Raw genomic sequence first — 21,385 nt, 5'->3', positions numbered from 1 at the left:
TATGGCGATTATAATCAAAGATATGACGAATCCTAACAAAGAAAACTTCTCAAATGAACTTAGCACACAGACTTAATCATTCATAATAAAAGCCTTCAATCTCTTGCACATAAGCAGAATATATCAAAAAACACCATCAAAGCTTTCTTATTATCAGAATTTCTTCCAATTCAAATAACAAAGTATTTGCACTATCAAAAATTCGGACCCTTCAATAGTCCATCCTGGGCAATAGATCGGGAAACTTTAAATAGACATCAGTGGAAGTGATATTGAGTGTTTCGATGAAATGCTCATAAGATTTGGGCAACTCTTCAGAGTGATGACGACCATATCCTCTTCCTCCATTGTGTGACTAAACGCCTCAAGTTGATCACGGATGTCCTTGATCTTTGTCAAGTGATCCTGCAGAGGTGTCCTCTCATCCATCATAATCGAAAAGAGCATGTTCTTCAAAAAGAATGCTCTGCTCTTGTCAAAGGTTTCATGAAGACTCTTCAAATGATCCCATATCTCCTTCGCAGTTTTTCCGGATGGTACCTGAAGTAGTTGCTCATTGGTGACGGAGAGTTTAATGAGCATGACTGCTTCTCGGTTGCGCTCATCCCATTTGTCCTAATCTTTTCCGGAAGTAGTTGGACGTGAAGACATGCCCAGAACAACTGCATCAAGACATTGGTACTCAAAAATTGTCAGCATGCGCTGCTTCTAGGTGTTGTAGTTGCGGCCGTTGAATTTCTGGCTACTTTCAAGCATAATGTTTGTAAGAGATGCCATCATGTACCCCGAGGTCGAATTGGTGAAGGCACGAATTCCAATACACAAAAAACAGCAGATGAAAACAGAGGGTTTCAGATTCTAAAGTAGACTAAAACCCTAGCATGGTTTTCGATGCAAATATTTTCGGAAGACCCAGAAAATTTTTCGAAATACCCACCAAGAATTTGCAATCAAAATAATTTTTCAACTGGAAACGAAGGGTCAAAACCCTAGCTGAAGTTGCAAAAACCCATGAAGAAAAAATCTACAGACCCAAAAAATATTAATGGTCGCCAAACATAATTTGTGGGTGTTTGAAACCCTAGGTGGCGGAAATAAGACTGAGCCCCAAAATAAACCGCCAAAAAACTTGCAGCCCCAAAAATCACGAAAAAAAAACGTGAGAATAAAACATAGAGAAATCGCGGGCCATCACCTGCTCGAAATTGCGGAATGAGCCAGAAAAAATGCGCAGGTTGCAGGCAGAGCCGAAAAAATGAACGGGATTTCTCCAAAAATCGCCACCAAAAATATCAAAAACTGGCTGAAAATAAATCACAGACAATGCAAAGGGAAAAGATTACCAAGCAATAAATAATCACATCGCGATTTGAAGTGAAAATCACACAACCAAAACCCACATCGCAGAAAAAGGCACACGAAGGGCAGAAAGGGATGGAAAAGTCCAAAGATTGTGTTGCATAAACATAGGGACAGACGAAGACGCGTGAACAGAAGACTGCCAACGTCGCACAGACAAAGTCACACGGCCGAAAAAGAACACGGGCGTGATTAAAGATGTCACACAGAAAATCGCGCGAAAAAATGTGAAAAACCATGTGCGAAAAAATCGCGAAAAACCACGAATTTTCAGAGAAGGGTTTCAATTTGTCATGAGAAAAACTCACGAAAATCAAAAAACAAAAACCCTTGAAATTAACAGAAAAAAATGATCTTCAAAAGCTTTAAAAATTTCTTTCGAAATTTTAGAAGACCAAATTTTTCAGTCGCCTGGGCTTTGATACCATGTTCAGGAAAGAACTAGTTAATCTATTAACAAAAAAGAGGTTACAATTATAGGGATTACAAATTAGTGTAGACATTTAAGTTTCCAACTACCTCTAACTACTGACTACTCTAGACCAACTAATTACAATATAATTGACCATTAAACAATATAAAGAAATATTATTCTAACAAAAATGAAGGATTAGTCTGAAGACAAACTGAAAATGGTGCTTTAGACTTTACACCAGAAATCGTGTACTCAAAAAATGCTTCCAAACCACTCTAAAATGACTTCCCAACAAATCGCCTAAGGCTGGAAATGAAAATCAGGTCAGAGAATACACATTCCAGTCAAAGATCAGCAACAATGGTAATTAGAATCACCCTCAATAGCACCCAGCCATGGAGTCCAACTCAGATTTGAGTGTGTTTGTAGCCTTCCAGCAACAATGGAGCCTAAGACACTCGCCAAAATCGCTCAAAATGTGAAGTAAACAACTTCACAAACAAAATCGCAGCTCCCCAATCATGGCGCCATCCAACAAAATCACCAAATGTGGCTTAATCAGCCACCAAACTTGCAGCAATGGCCTCCAATGATTGCGCCCAGGTCTGATTGAGCAAACAAATGCTTCAAATCTGCAACTCCAGCTCACAAAAGTAGTGTCAAAAATGGACACTTAAGCAAAAATCACCCAGCTGGAAACTCTCCAATCTGCCACTAAAATGTCTTCAATCTGCCACTTAGCTGTCATAATCAACACTAATAATATTATTTTAATGCTGGGCAGGCACACTTATACTTGTTTTCACCTTGTTGTTTCACCACACAAGCAATGTGGGATAAAACTTTGCCTTTATAGTCTGCCTGGGAAATCGATTTGCATTTAGAAAATAATTAATTATTAAATGATAATTGCAAATCATTAAATAATTATTTTTATAATTAAATAATCACTATCGAATGCAAAAACAATTAAATTTGGCCATTTGCATTAAAAATATTTCAAATTTCATTCAAATTTGGCCAGCTGGGGCAAAAACGTCCCATATCTGGATAAAAACCCAAGTTGAAAATCATTACAAGGCATCATAATTGCCTTTTGGGGAAAAAGGATCCCTATCTGGATAAAAATCCAAATCATCATTTATCATAAATCATATTTGGAGAAATTTGCCATTCATCAGGACAATCATCCTCACAAAAAATCCATTAAAATTGATCAAATTTCATCCGCTTCAAAGTCATCTGCATTCCCAGGGGAAAAACATGGGTCATCAGGAAGATTTCCCAACACTTAGTCAAAATTTTGCCCTCCTGATGGAAAATCGCCCTCCATCAGGTATCTGAACAGGGAAAAAGTAAGGTCCATTGGAACTCCAGTGGAAAATCATATCCCATCAGGAATTTTGATGCTTAGACCCTTTAAACATGGATTTTCATAAGGAATTTAACGTTTTAACCACTCAATCATCTGGACACTTCAAATTTTCAATAAAACGCATCAGGACTTAGGCAAATTCATCAAAACTTGAGCGAGAAAATAAGGATTTCATCAAGATAAAGTGTGCACATTTGACGTGAATAACTTCTTAGGGGCAAGAAAATAACTCCTGAAAGACCTCTTTGATGTTCACGCACCAAATATCACTGACTTAGGCATATCTAAACTCATTCACGTTCAAAAGTCTACATTTACGCAAAATTTAGGATCACATTAACAATTTGACATTTTAAACACATTTGATCCTACACCCTCCAATTAGCAAAGGCAAACACTAGGAAACCAAGGATCTCTAAGAGAAATACCTACCCTAAAAGCGAAAAAGTGGGGGTCCCCATTTGCAATGGGGCGAGATGTGTGAAGACGTCACAACAAGTATCAATAGTGAATGTCATTGTCATCATCCACCATAATGGGAGAATAGATAGAATACTACAAATTACACCAATTCCATTTCCTAGTTCCCATTTCTATGACCCAACATTCCCATCATGTTGAACCCAAAATTTTCTCCCTCCAAAGTAATCTATCTCCAACACATGTACACCACAACCCAAAGGATATTTGCATTTTTTAAAAACATTAATGATAGAAAATATCTCATCATATCTTGAGAAAATCTTTTCCAAATCTTTAAACTTTGTGTGCTTTATACAATATTTTCATTTTGTCCTATACACATAACTACTCCTTCAGAACACATAGTGCAACAAACTTCATGGTTGAGTACATATTGCAGCCCCAAACAATATCTAAAATATCCTTTCACATTTCGAAATTTCTTTTTATGTTTTGCCCATCCAAGAAAGAACTCCTTTGCCATGATGGTCAACGTCATTGCTATATAATCAACTCCTTTAGCATGACTATTTAGACTGATAAATCTTAACAATGATGTCCTATTCTCATCATGGAAGAAAACTATCTCCAAGTGCAACAATATATGGCTGTCAAAAGTAAAGTCATCAAATTCAGCATTGTACACATCAACCTGAGTAGCTGTCATCAATGTGTCTTTTATAAAGGTGGACACCCATGTATGTACTGAAAACTCTCCACAAGTAGTCACAAAATATATATCATTCCTTCCCATGACGGTGATTTCCATCGAAGTGTTGGAAGAAATAATCATAAATAAGATCAGGCATAAGATTGCAATAAACTCAATAATGGGTCAAATGGTTACACCTTGAGGAATATTGTTACAATACTACTCATCATATGTCAACAGGAATGACTCCCTTCAAAGCACTATATGGTTATGAGGACACATCATTTGGAGATTTGATTCTTATAAACAACAAAGTTCCAAGAGCAAGACACTTGGTGCAACAAAATATGAATATTTTAAACACACTCAAAGAAAATTATGCTTATCATCATAGATCCAAAAGAGCATTTGAAGTTGGAGACCTAGCTTTCCTAAGGTTGTAACCTTATAAACAATCCTCCCTCAAGGGAAGTGGTGCAATGAAACTCAAGTCACAATACTATGGGCCTCATAAGGTTATAATAAGCTATCGCCCTATTTGCTTATGAACCAGAGCTACCCGCAAAAAATCACATTCATAATGTCTTTCATGTGTCTTGCCTCAAGATGGTACTAAGTCAGCACATTACACCATATCCAAAGTTATCCCCACTTGATAACGAGGGTAATTAATTTTGAAACCTAATGCCATCGTTGACATGAGAGAAAAGAAATTAAGGAATATGGTTATCCTAGAATATTTGGTTAAATGGAAGAATCTACCTATGGAGGATGCCACTTGGGAAGGAGCAGAAATTTTTGATCATCCAAATTTTAAATAAGGAATGTTATTGGGCAGTGATTTCTAAACAGGATGTTACTAAAAAATAAAACTAAGAATGTCACAGCAACGCCCAACTATGAAGACGTGCAACTCTTGCAAAGGCAATAATTTTTATGAAGTGATGTGACTCCCTCCAAATTGAAGATATAAAGGAGAGACATTTGATTTGAGAAGGGCATCAACTCAGAAATTCATATTTCAAGTATCAATTCGTTCAGCAATAAATATAAAGCAGAAATTCATTGAAACATAATCCATTAAAGCATCAAATCAGTAGTACTCTAGCAAATACATCAAGTTATCAGCTTTGAATTCAAGAAAGTATCTTGTAAATAGGAATGACAAAATCCATTCCATGTCCACGAGAATTGGAAGGATGAAAACCTAAGTTACCGCTTCGGGTATGGGTACGGGTACGGAATCGCAGAATCGGCGAAAAATAATTCCTTGGGTACGGGTATGGGTACGTTCGTATATATATATATATATATATATCTGTGTGTGTGTGTTCAAACATCAAAATTAAAAAATATAAACTGTATCAGTGTAGAACTATAAGAAGAGTGATACTCATAAATCCATAATTGCCAATAAATAGAATATTTTGATAGCTCATTCATAATTTGCAAAAATGAAAATACTCAAGTCTCAAAATGTCATTACACAATGCAAATTCAAATTATAATCAATTTTAATATTCATTTTCTTCAGCAGAAGCATCAAGGTCGATCACAATCAATTGGATTGCCATTACTACTAGCTGTGCCAAGTGTAGAGGCTGGTTCAATTTCATTTTTCAAACATTTGACAAAATGCCAAATCATTAACAACATAAGGAAAGCGATTTCATAAAACATAAGCAAACAGCTGCTACATATGCATAAATGTAAATCAACTGAAATCAATCTCAGTAATGCTGATATAAAGTTTACTAACCCCCTGTCCATAGGTATAGCTCACAAATGCAACTGAAATGATATTTAATTGCTTGCTTGCTAGCATATTCTGATAAAAAATGCTATCATAAAGTTATGAGTGAAACTGAGGTTTTAATTTATGAAATTAAGCTTTGGTACGGCCCTTGGTACTTCCTGGGTGCTTGGATTCTTTGTGGGTCCTTCACAAAAGAACCTACAGAGAACCTAGGCACCCAAGAAGAACCCAAGCCGTACCTAATGTCGTACCCGAACCCAAATCGTACCTGTACCAGGACCCGGGCTAAAACATAAGAATTTGGTATCTTAGATGAAAACCCTCCAATGTGAGCATCCCGCAGAAATCACCAAAAATGTTGTCATTTTATGCCACCCTTGGTCCATCAGTGAGAACCTATCAGAGATATGTTCCATGGACCAGCGCGGCCCTAGATGATCAAGGAGAGAAGAATCATGAAGTGTGAAGTGTTGCCTTGTCCGGAAGAAGTTCCTCCCTTGGCCTTTTCTTCTTCCCCGAAACTCCGAAACCCCGAGGTTCCGAAGTTCTTTGCCTTAGCCACATTCTTTCCTTCTCCGTAACTCCAGAACCCCGAGGTTCCGAAGTTCCCTTCCTTCCCTTAGCTTTTCTCCAGTTTATCCGGAACTCCGGAACCCCGAGGTTCCGAAGTTCTTTCCCTAGCTTAGCCCCTCCTCTCCTTAGCCCTTCTCTCTTTTTCCCCAGAACTCCGGAACCTCGAGGTTTTGAAGTTCCCTTCCCTTGCCTTTCCCGAAACCTCAAGGTTCCCTCCTCCCCCTTCTTCCTTCTTCTCCTCGGAACTTCGGAACCTAGTTCCGAGGAACCCCAAGGTTCCGAAGTTCCTTCCCCTTTTGCCTTCTCTCTCTAGTTCCTCCAGAACTCCAGAACCCCGAGGTTCCGAAGGCCTTTTCCTTCTCTTCTTCTCTCTATCCCGGAACTCCGAAACCTCGAGGTTCCAAAGTTCTTCCCTTGTCTTCCTCACTTCGGGAGTCCGAGCTTCCGAAGTCTTCGGGCTTCCTTCCGACTGGCGACACTTCCAAAAGGCGTGATCGACACTCAAGGCTTTTAATGCTCCGACAGTTTTGGTGACTTGTGCACTTTCTTTTGTGGAGCCACAAGGGTGCATTAAATGTTTTTGGCAGGGTTTCCATCAAGGAGGTACGGGGGCATGCTGGGTGACTTATGTCATGACTGACTTTTGAAGGTTAATCAATCTATCTTCCTCAAAATTGCCTTTGGAGGTATGGCTAGGTTGCTTGCATGTACAAGTCAGGTGCATGCACTTCCCTGCACTTCCAGACTAACATGCAGGGGTCATGATCACCATTGTAACCCATTTTTCTATATAAGGCTGATAAGCCTCATTGTAAGGGGTTCTCTCCCTGTTGCCTTGAGCTTTCTTATGCTCTTCTCTTCTCTTGAAGACTTGTAATCTTTTGCATTTCTGCAACTGTAAGATTGGTCGTTGGCCTTGTGATTAATTGAAAATCCTATTCTTGCCTTCCTTCAACTTATGTATGATGTGTATTATAAGTGTATGTTCATGGTTTCCTTTCACATGTATGCTGTGTTAACTGGTTTTCTGAGTATGACTTTGTGGGAATCCTTCTCCCCTCTTAACACTTAGAAAATTCCACCCTCCATACATGCGTTTGGGTCACTCATGCAATTGAAGCTTGTGCATCTCTTAGGCTTTTCAGTTGATTCCTTGTGCCATTTCGGGTGCGGAGAGGAACTATCTCTTCTTGGTGAATCACCTCCTTCTATTTCCAGCATTCTCTCTTCCCTTTACCTCTGCAAATTGTTAGGATAGGCTTAGGAGTTAGTTTTGAAGTGTTGAGTTGGTTCAACACCTGCACTTGGAGTGAGAAGGAAGCCGGCCTTCTCCGGAGATTCAACCCCCTCGCGCAAGGTCCGACAATTCAGGGTTGTTTCCATGTTTGACAAGGTTGCTGAGTTGATAGCTTACCAAGGGTGCAAGCTTTTGTGATAACAGGATCCTCAATCATAACAAGAGAGAAGGATGACACGATAGAGGGAAACGTCATACAAATCCCTTTAGGTACACCACCTTAGAAGAACGGTTAAGGATCACATGAGACCAAGAAGGGTAAGGTCCACCCTTTGGCCTAGGGTAGGGGACATATGTGGCACCTTATCGTGTCACCCAATTTTACCCTCGTTATGGTTGAACCCCCATATAATCATTTAGATTTGTAATGTGTTATAAGTATGTATTTTTCGTAATCCTCGAAATGGAAGTATTCTATGAATTATATCTACATCATTATCTAACTTAGTTGTTGGTTTCCAAGGCAACCTCATCTCATCTTATTCATGAGTAAGGATTACATCTCTAACTATACTATGTTCCTTGTTTCTTTTGGATTTGTGAATTTAGGGCAAATTACAAGGTAATCCAAAAAAGGGACATTACAAGTGGACATTGTTTGAAGGCAAGAATCAAGAACAACCTAAAAGCAACATTACAAATAGTCAATTATTGTGTTTATTCTAGCAATAGCTCTTTCAATTGGCAAGAATCAAACTCACACCTAGCACTAGCTGCCATCCCCTAATGGACAAACAAACTAAGATAGTGAATAAGTGGGTGGAAGCATAGATGGCACACTTGCAGAGTACTCGGCGATGCCCCTTGACCCCAACTTGGGGGCGCTGCCCCCAAACCCCTGTCGAAAAATATAGGGGTAAACTGTGCTGATGGAAGTAGGGAAAATTTAACCTCTAAGTCTGATTACGCTCCAAGTCCATATAACAACATAATTAGCATTGAAGAAATCTTGGCATCATACATTTTAGAGTTGAAAGTTTGAAACTATCAGTATGAATGATGAAATTTCAAATATTGCGCATTTGTAGATCTCCACCAAGATCTAGACCTATCTCTCTACCCCTCTTTTTCTCACCCTCAAAACTGGGAAGATCTCCACTAGGAAGAGGAAGAGGAATAGGAAGAGGAAGTTGTAATTGTAATTTGTAATGATGTATTTAGTTTTGGTTTTACAAAAACTATTTACTATTTTGTTTCCAGCCATCAGCATTCCTCATGAGGATGCAATTTTGTAGACACTTTGCATTTAAATATATCTAGAATCAGCTTGTTTCTTTTGTGTTATCATTTATTGACTCATTGGATGCATCTTCTCATTAAATTTTCCAAAAAAAATGCATTTTTTATTAAAATTAAACGTGTTTTTACGTTGCCGAGTTTTTCGCCGAGTTTTTCCAAGTTTTTGCCGAGTTTTTTTCTTAGGGGCTTGGCGAGTCGAGCCGAGTCGCGAGTAGTTCAACTATGGGTGGAAGGCTATCTAAGAAAGCATGCAGCAAACACATGACCATTGGGATGACAACTTTCTTTGTGCTATATGGTTTATGAAGCCAAAAAATTTGTTGATCTTGTTCATTTTGATAGTAGGGTCCCAAGGGTGAGTGACTTGATCCAACAGGGCTAGACATCTTGAAGTCACTCAAAAACAACCTCCAACAGGCACAAAATAAAATAAAAAATGTCTGTTGATCATCATTGATTGGAGCAAACTTTTGAAATAGGAGAATTGGTTTTTGTCCAATTGCAACCCTACAAGTTTTTCTCTCATAAGGCAAAAGATTTGAAAATCTAAAAGCCTTGATTTGGTAGACCCTTAAAAATCTTAAATCGAGTAGGTGAGGTAGCCTACGAGTTGGAATGAAATGCAAACTTGTCATGTCATCTTTGTATATAACATGTCCCATGGAATAGAATGCCCAATTACCAGCTCTCATGCTTTATTTGGGTGGTAAAGCTTTGCATATAAGTACATTGATGTGGTTGACAGTGTTAAAAAAATGGTGTCTCTAGGGAGTGTAGAGTGTAGACAATGTTAGCACAATACACTGCATTTGGCATGCTAAGAAATTAAAGATTCCTTCCAGCTAGTAGGTTTCCTTTTCAACATTAGGACAATTTATAATGCATTCTTCATAAAACTACATATTAGAAATCAACGTATCTCTTGATGCATGTGATACTGTGTATTTAGAAGATGCCATGGATGTCCAAGCTCTTGTAATCTTTTCTTGTGATATAATAATTGTTCCAACCACCTACAAGTATCAAGGTAAGCACATTTGCTTCACAGAAATAGCCTCGATTAGGAACATAGTCTGTATCTTTTAAGCACACACTAAATCCTTCCAAAGCACACCCATCTTCCAACAAAGTCACTTTTTGGTCCCTTAATTGCAACACACTATTAGTCCATTCACTTGAAAATACACCTTGTAAATCATATTGTTTTTGGCACTCAACAACTCATATGATTAGTCGCATTTCTTAAGAACACTATCGAATGCAAGGCTTCAGTTCTCTCCCTGATGAGGTAGAGCCCCCTTCTTAACAATACCCGTCTATACAATTTCGTAAAACACACCTTCATAGAGCCAAGGATTGTTGGGATTATTTGATCGATAATAAGTAATGTCCAAGTTTACAAAGTCCTCTTATTTTTCCCAAATAAGTACTGGAAGCTTTTACAAAATGCATGAGATGTTGAGTTTGCAGGGCGCTTATGTAAAGCATATATATATTTCACGGGCATCCCACGTACCTGCACAGCATATCCTTCACCGATATCGCATGTATAAGAACAACATATAACTCATCAATCATATCCTCTAATGCCCCCGATTGAAAAAGATAAAATACCTGATCAAAATACATGAAAAGTCATGACCCCAATCGAGGTGACACATCAAGGAAGGGGTGCCATATAACTAACACCCGATAGGCAATCATGCTTAATTATCCAATAACAAATGGATAAAGAAATCCTCACATAGAATATCGAACATGCAAACTATAACTATAGTTAGTGGATTAACAATCATGAGATCGTTGATATAAGATAGAGATGAATAAGGTATTAACAACAGTTAGGGGAAAGATATCTCCTGCTGCTAGATCATCAACACTCCTTCTTAGCTAGGGAGGTATCTTTCCATATATACATGTCATGGAGTCTCTCAACATGACATCCACAATGGCTACTTCCATTTGTGGAAAAGAGTTCATCACGGAGTCACTCAACGTGATGTCATCATGGAGTCACTCAACATGACGTCCACCATGTGTGGAAAAACACAAGTACAAAGGATTCATCATGGAGTCTCTCAACGTGATGTTGTCATGGAGTCTCTCAACAGGACATCCACCATGGCTACTCCCAAAGGGTGGAAAGAACCACATCTCCGTCTCAGAGATGGACAAGGGCTTTCACCTCAAATTTCTGTCTCAGAGAAAAAATGCATTAACAAGGGCTTTCACCTCAAATTTCTGTCTCAAAGAAAAAATGCATTAACAAGGGCTTTCACCTCATGTTTCACCGTCACATAGAAATATACGCTACAAGGGCTTTCACCTCACGTTTATCCGTCTCAAAGAAACATGCGCTATAAGAAATCTTCATGATGATGTGACTCCCTCTGAAGCTCCAAGTACTTGCATCAACCTCTTGACCTCCTTGTCCAAGGTTGCCTCTGTCGGTTTGTCAAACTCCCTCTGAATCTCCAAGTATTTGCATTAACCTTCTGACCTCCTCGTCCAAGGTTGCCTCTATTGTTATTATATTTGCAGTGGCCTTGTAGTCCACGACAGTTGCAGCTAATGCAAGGACATTAATAGAACTCGATTCCTTTTCATTGGCCTTGTGCTCAAAACCAGCAGCAGAAGCTAATGCATCATTACTGTCAGTTGTATTTGAATCGGCTACATCCACAATTTCTCCTTTATTTGAATTGGAAATAGCCTTCAAATCCATTCCTGATAGTATACTATTCTGTCAATTTAAATTTCCATCCTTTGCAACTATGACTTCTGCAGTTTTTCTGTTATGCTTGTCATTGTCTACAAGGGCACTAGATGTGACAACGACATCTATAGGACCCGACACCGGTGCACTGCCATTTTGATCTGGAACAATGGCTTCATTTGAAACTTTGGGATCATTCACATTCTTAGTTGCCTTTTGTTGCTCCAATTGTCAGACCTCATTTGCCATGCGTTGTATCATCTCAATCTTCCTATCAAATTCTCTATCATCTATAGGAATTTCTCACCGCTAACGCAGACTTACTCACCATCCAAAGAAACCAAAAAAAAAAAATACAAAAAGGCAAATCCAACAACAGTGAATATGTGGTTGGCGAGAGACTTGGCTTCCTCCTCAGAAAATTGAGAAGATATTGCTGAATCAAACTAGCATCTTCATTTACGTCAACACATTGAACATCCCCATTCCTACTCCCCATTCTTCCGCATCTTTATCCAAATGCACGAGCAATTTGCCCTTCCATTCTCCTTTACTTCCATCCAAATTTGCTTGGCCATATTCGATGATTATATTGAGTATGACGAAGCAGTTGAGATATGTCGTGATAGTTTTAACGTTGGTGGTGGTGGCATTAGATAGAGGTGCAGCATTGTTCAAATGGCCTCCAGATTACGTGCTTTCCAACACGGCAACATTACCCCAGCACTCTGCATTAGAGGGAAACTTCAGAATCACAGTGGACAAATCAGGTAACCACATTACCAGTCCCAACGGCAATTGTGCTCTCAGCTTTCTGAATCACAACAACTTCAGTAACTTCACTCTCTCAGTCATTTTCAATCCCTCCTTTGTGTCGCCTTCATTGCCCAAGGGCACAGAAATTTGGAGCGCCAACAGAAACAATCCGGTGGGGGAAAACAGCAGGGTGGTGCATAACACGTAGGGCCATTTGGCTCTCCTTGACTCTTACGGCACCACAGTTTGGTCCTCCGACGACGGCACAGTTTGGTTCATGGATTTGGGGGAGACGAGTAATAGGGTGCTCTACAACACCACCGACTCGAACCTGCTCTAATACCATGTTCAGTTTGCAGGGTGCTTATGTAAAGCATATATATATTTCACGGGTAGCCCACGTATATGCACTGCATATCCTTCACCGATATCACATGTATAAGAACAACATATAACTCGTCAATCATATCCTCTAATGCCCCCGATTGAAGGGATAAAATACCTGATCAAAATACGTGAAAAGTCATGACCCCAATCGGGGTGACACATCAAGGAAGGGGTGCCATATAACTAACACCCGATAGGCAATCATGCTTAATTATCCAATAACAAATGGATACTAACTAAGAGAAATCCTCACATAGAATATCAAACATGAAAACTATAACTATAGTTAGTGGATTAACAATCATGAAATCATTGATATAAGATAGTGATGAATAATGTATTAACAGTAGCCAAGGGAAAGATATCTCCTGCTGCTAGATCATCAACATGAGAATTTCACTATAAATCTTAAACCTACACATGCTAATAGGGTTCATGTGCATTACTTTTTAACATCAAAGAGAAACTAAGAGATCCTAGAGACACTATTGACATTTTTCGTGTCAACCTTAGCCATGCAAATAACCGACCTGAGATATCTCCAATGGCTAAAGCCCTCTCATGGCACCTATGGCCTTAAACCCTAAACCCTGAAGGTATTTTTGCCTTAGTCGTTCTTGGCCTTATTCTATTTTTCAGTTGACTTGCTATTGCAGGTCATCTCACTTAAGCGCCACCAGCTGGAGGGTCTCCAAGCATTCTGTTACCGGCCCCGCTCGTTAGCCAGCCAGTCGTCATGGTCCAAGCCCTTTTCCCTTTTGTCATGCAAGTTCCCTATGATCAATGGTCACGATTTTCGCGCAGTTATGAAATTAATACAATCATATCATTTGGAAACAAAGAAAGAACATATTCAAACACAAGGCAAGATAATTTGCACAAGGAATTTGAATCAGGTAAGGAGGTAAAACAGAAGATTTTACTGATGTAAAGGTAAGGCAAAAATTACAGATACAAAAGATAAGAATTCTACAAGAAAATTGAAGGGAGAAGAACTTTGAAAATATGTTAAAAATTTGCCTTTATAGCTCAACATAACTCTGATTGAGCATTGGACTCAAAAACCCTAATCGACTAGGATTAGGTTACAGTCAAAGTAAGAATAAGAATCAAACGGAAGATCTGATTGTTGCGTGTTGGAGCAGATCCCTAGGATGAGAAAAATCATCGTTGCAATTGAAAAGGGCATGAAATCCCTAAAATCCAGACGACCCTACCATTGGAATGGCATCAAAACACTCTATGTCAGACTAGAATGTTAACTGCGCGCAATAAATGATCATGGGCAAACTTGAGAAACGTCTGCAGAGGCCTAGAAAGAGTGATGGCAATCGTTGTGTGCATCGGCCGGAAGTGGTTGGAGTGCAATCAGATTGGATCCAACCTGCCAACGGAGTCAAAAACTCATTATTGACCACTAAGTCGGCAACTACCCTGAGCCCCTGTTTGAAACCAAACGTTCAATTTAAATTTGAATATGTGCCCTCGGATCATGCTATCACGCAAAAATGGACGACCGAGATGCATTGGAAAAGTCCACGTATCAAGCAATTAAAACATCGTCGTTGATCTACATCTACATCGGGAAACAGACGGTCGAGACCAGAAGAGGACCCACCATAAGCCTTAAGTCACCCTTGCAACCCCGCAAACAGGAAACAACCTCGACCAAGACACCTACAAGACCGTAGGAAAAGGACACCACAGGCCCGCAGGCGAACAACTTCCAGTCGAGATCACTGAAGTACCGCTGTAAAAGGACACCGTAGGCCTGCAAGCGACCAACAACTTTCGCCCGAGATCCCTACGGTACTATGGTAAAAGGACACTGCAGGCCCACAGGCGAAAACCTTTCTGCCGAGATTCCTACGGTACCATGGTAAAAGGACACCATAGGCCCGCAAGCAAACAACAACTTCTACCTGAGATCCTTGCACTACCGCGATAAAAGGACACCCTGTCGGTCAAAGAACATGGACACTCGTTGAGATAGAAAAAGAATTGGCTGAGTCTCGAGTAATTCCCCCAACCGCCCTGACGTGTACCTCTCCCAGACACTTGCCAAGGCGAAGAAATGAGCTAGCGTGTAATGAATATCTCATAAATGTTGCTTTATGAATCTATCTTTTCCTTCCAACATTGTTATGAGTTCTAATCTTCATGTGTGTCTTTGGGAACTGATGAAGGTAGAAATTTGTGTATTTTTTTGAGGATTCTTATTGATGTCTTGTGTAGTTATTGGCAGTGGAAGACCAACTTTGATCTTGGTGCATCACCTCCTTTTACATTCTACATCTCTTTCTCCCTTTTCCTCTGCAAGTGGTTAGAATAGGTTTAGGAGTAGGTTGGTCCAATATTGCACCCTAACTGGAAAGGAAGCCGACCTTCTCCGGAGACTCAACCTCACTTGTCAAGTCCCACACTTGGAGGTTGTTTCCATGTTTCACAAGGTTGTTGGACATTAGTGTTCAACAAGAGTGCAAACTTTTGTGACAACAGACACTAATACTAATTCCTAATTGATGGAATAGTAAGCCTTTGATTTGAATGTCCCATAGACATGATGTAAATACTCCATTCTTTGAACTAGAAGACATGAACCAGCAAATTGCATTTTGTTCTGGTACCTAATCATTGGTTATCCAATAAATAGTAGATTATTGTTCTTGAATCATGTCCCTATCCTTAGAATGGTAGAAACTTGAATTGCTGATATAATTCACTTTCCCTCACAATTACTTGTTGCTTCTGTAACCTCCTCTATAACCTTGGTTGTGGCCAAAATAGCTATTGATTGAGGCTAAAATCCAATGAAACCATTCTCCATCACGATAATAATTGATACACACCTTGTCATCCACTTTGTAAACAACTTTGTGGTGAGAAGGGTACCAAGCTAGATTTGCAAACTCATACTCCAATCTGAATTTCACTATGATGTCTTGTATATTGAGATCATTTTTGTCAAAATTTGTGATGTAATGCTTGAGCATAGGTTGTAGTTGAAAAGTCACCTGCCCCACATTCAAGATCTCACTAATTACTTCAATGACATAAAGTGATTTGCCATATTCTTCCAAACCACTTTGGGCATCTAGAAAAAGCTTTGTATTCTATTAGCCAATTTGAGGCTTTTGCACTAACAAGATTCTCAATACCAATTGGTTGTGATGCCATTGTGGCCTTTGTTCCACTCAAAACATGAGCCAAAATCATTCTTTTTGGAACATCATTCAATGTATATTTTACACTACTGTCTTGACTAGATGTCACCTATGTCCACGTCCCTATCTATTTCTACAAATCCTTTAAATAGATTTCAGTCACCAATGCTCTTGGAGTTGTTGCATATGGCTTTCATTCCTATTGTGTGTGTTATCATCATCATCCCTTTCAATGCATTCATTCTCATCGCTTCTATGCATGCCACATTGATGTTATTGCCCATTTCAACTGAGGATTCATCGAGCAGGTTCCCCATAAAAAATTTACTAGCTAGCATTATCAGCTCAATCATTTGCAAGCATTACTATTATTTGGTTCTTCCAAGAAAAGATCAAGCCCTTAAAATGGATTGTCACTTTAGCTATAACCAAATGCAATAGTCGTTCTTTGCTTAGTTTGCCTATGGACTAAGTGTTCAGTCTAAACTTTCTTTTCAACTATCCAAAATCCAACTTCAAGCAGGAGACCCTTACTGTTAGGGTTCTGGGTGATCACTAAGGTGAGGCTTTTCCAACAAATCCAATTCATGCATATCTTGGGATCATTGTATTTCATTAAATCAAATTACTTTGAGGCATTCTGTCAAACAGCTCGTGCTTATTTCTGCTTTGCTAATCATTTCATTTTCTTGCTTCCACCATATAGTTGTGGTTGTAACATTTCTTTCCTAGATGTCTTTTGTTTGAATTTTATCTTACACATTGAACAACTCACTTGACTGTGTAATCTCCTTTCAAAATTTGTACGCGGTTGTGGTTGTAACATTTCATCCAAGGTAATAAAATGGTCATGCCATGTATATGATTGCGTGCTTTGCTGCCAACAGAAAAAAGGGATTCTGAAACCTCGTTCCCTCCCAAAAACTAGTCTCCCATGTGTATGAAAGCACCAAAGATCTTTTTAAAAGAATTCCTTCGAAAAAGTACTTTCTATTGTGAGTTTATAATATGTATGTTGGGCTCCAACCAGGTTGTGACAACCTCATCGATGGCTGACATTGGTTTTAAAACACTTTAAAACTTCCAATGCTCAACACAAACTAAACTCATTTCTTCTTTTTTTTAAAAGGGACATCAAAGATTTTTAAGGTTTTAAGAACCACATTGAATTTCAACCTAAGTCACAAGGTTCGAATTCAAATTCGAATTCGACAGCCATGAAATTCGGATGAAATTCGACAAGGGAAAAATTCGAAAAAAAATTCGGATAAAATTCACTCAAGTAATTTTATTTATTTTTAAATATACATATACTTCTAATAAATTATCAGAATAGCGACCCTTGTTGGAGAAAATCTGAGGGCGACCCAGCAGTTGCAGACACCCATGACCCAATAGATACAAAGCATATACAAAGAATACCCACGACCAGCTGAGTTGTGCTTAGAGGCGGATAGCAGTGCTTTATAGAGGAAACTCGATTAAATTCGATTTTTTTTATAGAAGTTTGAAATTCGATTAAATTCGAACCTCATCCATGAAAATCGCCATATCCTATGACTTAGGTTTCAACAATCATTATAAAACCACCAAAAAAACTCCAAAACTTTAATATAGAACCAAATGTATTGGAGAGATTCAAGAGTGTAATAATCCTCTTAAAGTTTCAACTCAATATATTTTGGCATTTGAAGAGGTTTTATAAACAGATGAAAGTGGTGATGGAGTCATTGTTGGTAATTGAAGTAGGTTTTGAAAAAGAGTATTTTCTCTGAAATTCATTTAGAATTTAGAAACAAAATAAAACCTTAAAACTCCTTTTTAACAACTTTGGTTGATCAATGCCAAAAATTATAAATTCTATAGCTTTTGACTGAGAGCATCTTTTAACTTAAAAATTGCCAAGTTGCTTCTAATAACTTTACAAACTTCCTTGCTAATCTATTTTTCTCCAGCCATTCAAAAACATCCGTCTTAATAGTTTTCGTAAACAAACTGTCGAGAATTTGAAAAATTGAAGTCTCCCAAAAGGGAAGGTATTTCGCCTTGGAAATTTGCCTAAATACACTTGACGAAGTCAGGAATGCTCTCTATAAAACAATTTTCTTCTAGCTCTAATAGACCTTGAGATTTAATTGTTTTGGATTGACAGGATCAAACTATGCAGGGAAACATGCGGCACTAACTTTTTGCAACATAAATAGATTACTATATTCAATTTGACTCACAACTTGACAGTTGAGGGTGATTAAACATACTTGAATCAAATGAATTATCATAACGGCTTCAGCATGATGACCATTGCCAATTTCAACACTAAAGTTTAAAATTGGGCAAAATCAAATACGGGGTTAACAACAGCGAACACTTGTTCCAGCAACCAGATTTGAGAATGACAACTCACAAATCAAGGAGATATGTATGTATGTATGTGCTGTCATCCTCCCCCATCCCCATTCCTGAAACATCGTGGAACATAGAAAATCACCACTCAGCAAAAAGACAAAAAAATACCTAAAAGCTGAATGCAGAGCTCTTCTTTGGTGCTTCTGGTCAATTTTCAGGGAATTTCTGTTGATTATTTTAAAAACTTATTTGATGGCATTTCCATATTTTTCTAATTTTTCACCTAGTCTGAGTACAAGTTGAAAACATGCCTACCGAGACCCCATGTGAATCTCAGTCTCAATATTATGCACTGTAACCCAGTTGTGTGGCTGGTAGTTGTCCAACTAATCCTCAGCCATGCCATCAGATGTTATGAGGAGTTCTATACTGAGCTTTGGATTTTAATCGGCTCCTTGTTTACTCAAGAGAGCTTCTCTTCAAATGGCTGTTTGTACTTTCTACTTGCATATACAGTTTACGTTTTCCTGCACTGGGTTGATTCCATTGGTTCTGCTTACCCTAAAAAATTTCATTTGCAACTCACAAGAAATTAATGCAACTTATTTCTTCTTATGTATTTTAGCAGGTGTTTCTTTGTTTCATTCACAGTAGCTTTTAGCCAGTGGTTTAAGGAATGTTATAATAAAAATTGATTGCTGCAAATTGGTTCAATTTATTTTAGGCTTATACATTGTTTTGTTTATGCTTGTTTAGTGCTTTGCACATAGTTACTTTTAGAAATATAATGTACTTGGATATTGATATAAATTGCATTTGCCTTATTTTGGTCCTTTGTGGACATTGATATAATATACCGCCTTCTTTCTATCGTTCTCTCTTTATTTATTTATTTATATCATTTTAAGATTTTTAAACAATAAAATGCTTTCTTTATTTTTATTTATTTATTTTCATACCTTGGTGATATGAAATAAGGAAATTTCAAAAGCAGACCAACAAACGGCTAAACAAATAGAAAATGCAATGCATTCTACCATAATTAGAAGCCACTTTTGCTGCTGCTTTACTTCCATTGTGAACAAGAAAATCACCACAATTCTCCCGCACTTCAATTCTATTTTGATCTTTACTTTACAATGGTACTATTTTCTGAAACATCTAAATACTTCAGAGACAAAAAATTAAATATAAACTGACGATAACAAAAATGCTGCACGAGAGCAAATACTCATCATAGTCATTTCTTTATTCAATCATTACTTTCTATCCCTGTATTTGAACTTTTTAAAACCGAGTCAAAACCTGATCTTTCTCAGAGAGAGAGTGCTTCAATTCTTCTAAAGTATGCTCCTTAGATTCCAATGCACGATGCAAATCATCTATGATTTCTTTTTGCCTGTAAAGAAGAATTGTCTCAAGTCACTCAGAACTCGTGACATAAGTATGTTTCCAATACAACAATAGGTTATTTTAATTTATAGTGTGAAATATTTAATGAAAATCAGATATATGTATAAGAAACACACTACAGTATCATCTTGTTCCATGCATTTTTCATGTAAATTAGAATCATTTTTTTGTGGTTTTAATTTGCATTGTTTAGTTGATCATTTTCTTAGAGAAAGAATAATTAGGTTAACAGATTTTAGAAACAGCATTTTTATGTTACTCTGCTAACAAAGTTTCAGAATTCAACCATTACTTACATCCTCAACAATCGTAAACATAACCACTACACGTTCCTAAAAAGAAAATGTGATGAGTTAAAGAAAAAATAAATATGCTTTAAATATTTATTAAGATTTGAAATAGTAAAATGGAAAGGTAGAAAACACTTTCCTACTATTAGCAATGTGTAGTCGCTGCTTCTCTCCATCTATGGACCGCAGAGCTTCACCTGTTTCATGTCGAACCCGTTCAAGTTCTTGTTTTATTTCAGATTGCTGTATCATAGCTTGTGAAGCTTTATCCCTTGCAATGGACAGCTGAGCCTCAATATCGTCTTTTTCCTGAATAAATAACATAGCCAGTCACACAAAGATAGGAGAAAAAAACTCCTAGAGCACAAATGGTAATAAAAAGAGAAAACTATGCAAATACATTTTAACAATCCAAATGCACAAAACCATCTGAATACAAGCTTTTTACCTTTTGAAGTTCTTGTATCCTCTGCTTTGCTCTTTTTTGCAAACGCCCAAACTTCAAATCAAGTTCTGCAAATTTTTCATCACGCTCCTTTATTTGGTTTTCCATATTTTTGTGATCTGCCAAAGATCAAGGTAAGTAAATAATCAAATTATGTCACATTCCAAGACATACCTTGCATACATAATTTTCTTGAACACAAAGGAATTATTTAAAGATACAAAATCAAAAAAATAAATCAAAAACCTTGTGTTCATAATATTAATATCTGATAATGAGCAGTTCATTATCTTTGAAATTTTAAAACTGAAAATGAAATGAAATTTTATATCTGCACAGAAAAAGTTCTTCAAATTTTGAAAGAATTAGTCATGTTGCAAATGAAAGATAATTCATATTTTTTTTCAATGTTCCACGGCTGTTTGGGACACGGGATCAGGTTTCAGGGATGGGTGGACAAAGGACCTAAGTTTGGGGAGGAGAGTGGCCAACTAGTTGTGAAAAGATGTATAAGACTTACATTTCAAATGAAACTATGACAAATTAGTAAAATTATAAAATAGCAAAATTGCAAATACTGAATACGAAGATTTCTTGAATGCTAAATAAAATTTGACAAATGAAATTGTCAAATTGGAGATTTCTATTATATCGAAAATATCATAAACATGATTACATCAGTACAATGAGTAGCACTAGCTGTAATGTCCCTTCCTTAGGCATCTCAAACTTTAGCGGAG

General features: G+C 37.8%; 1 protein-coding gene across 3 annotated transcripts in view; it reads right to left on the bottom strand.

Moving 5' to 3' along the window:
* Window positions 1-21,385, bottom strand: part of LOC131064657 (protein GRIP) — a 289,846-nt gene that overhangs the window by 146,674 nt on the left and 121,787 nt on the right. For all 3 annotated transcript variants that reach the window (XM_059211056.1, XM_059211057.1, XM_059211058.1), the window contains 3 exons: window positions 20,649-20,764; window positions 20,342-20,509; window positions 19,803-19,898 (listed from right to left, as the gene is read on the bottom strand). In XM_059211056.1, coding sequence (XP_059067039.1) covers window positions 19,803-19,898; window positions 20,342-20,509; window positions 20,649-20,764 — 380 coding nt within the window. The remainder of the gene's footprint in view (window positions 1-19,802; window positions 19,899-20,341; window positions 20,510-20,648; window positions 20,765-21,385) is intronic.

This window comes from Cryptomeria japonica, chromosome 9 (genome assembly GCF_030272615.1).
Source record: "Cryptomeria japonica chromosome 9, Sugi_1.0, whole genome shotgun sequence".
NCBI classification, from domain to species: Eukaryota; Viridiplantae; Streptophyta; class Pinopsida; order Cupressales; family Cupressaceae; genus Cryptomeria; species Cryptomeria japonica.
The sequence above is the reverse complement of the archived record's forward strand: the minus strand, read 5'-3'. Positions and strand labels throughout refer to the sequence as shown.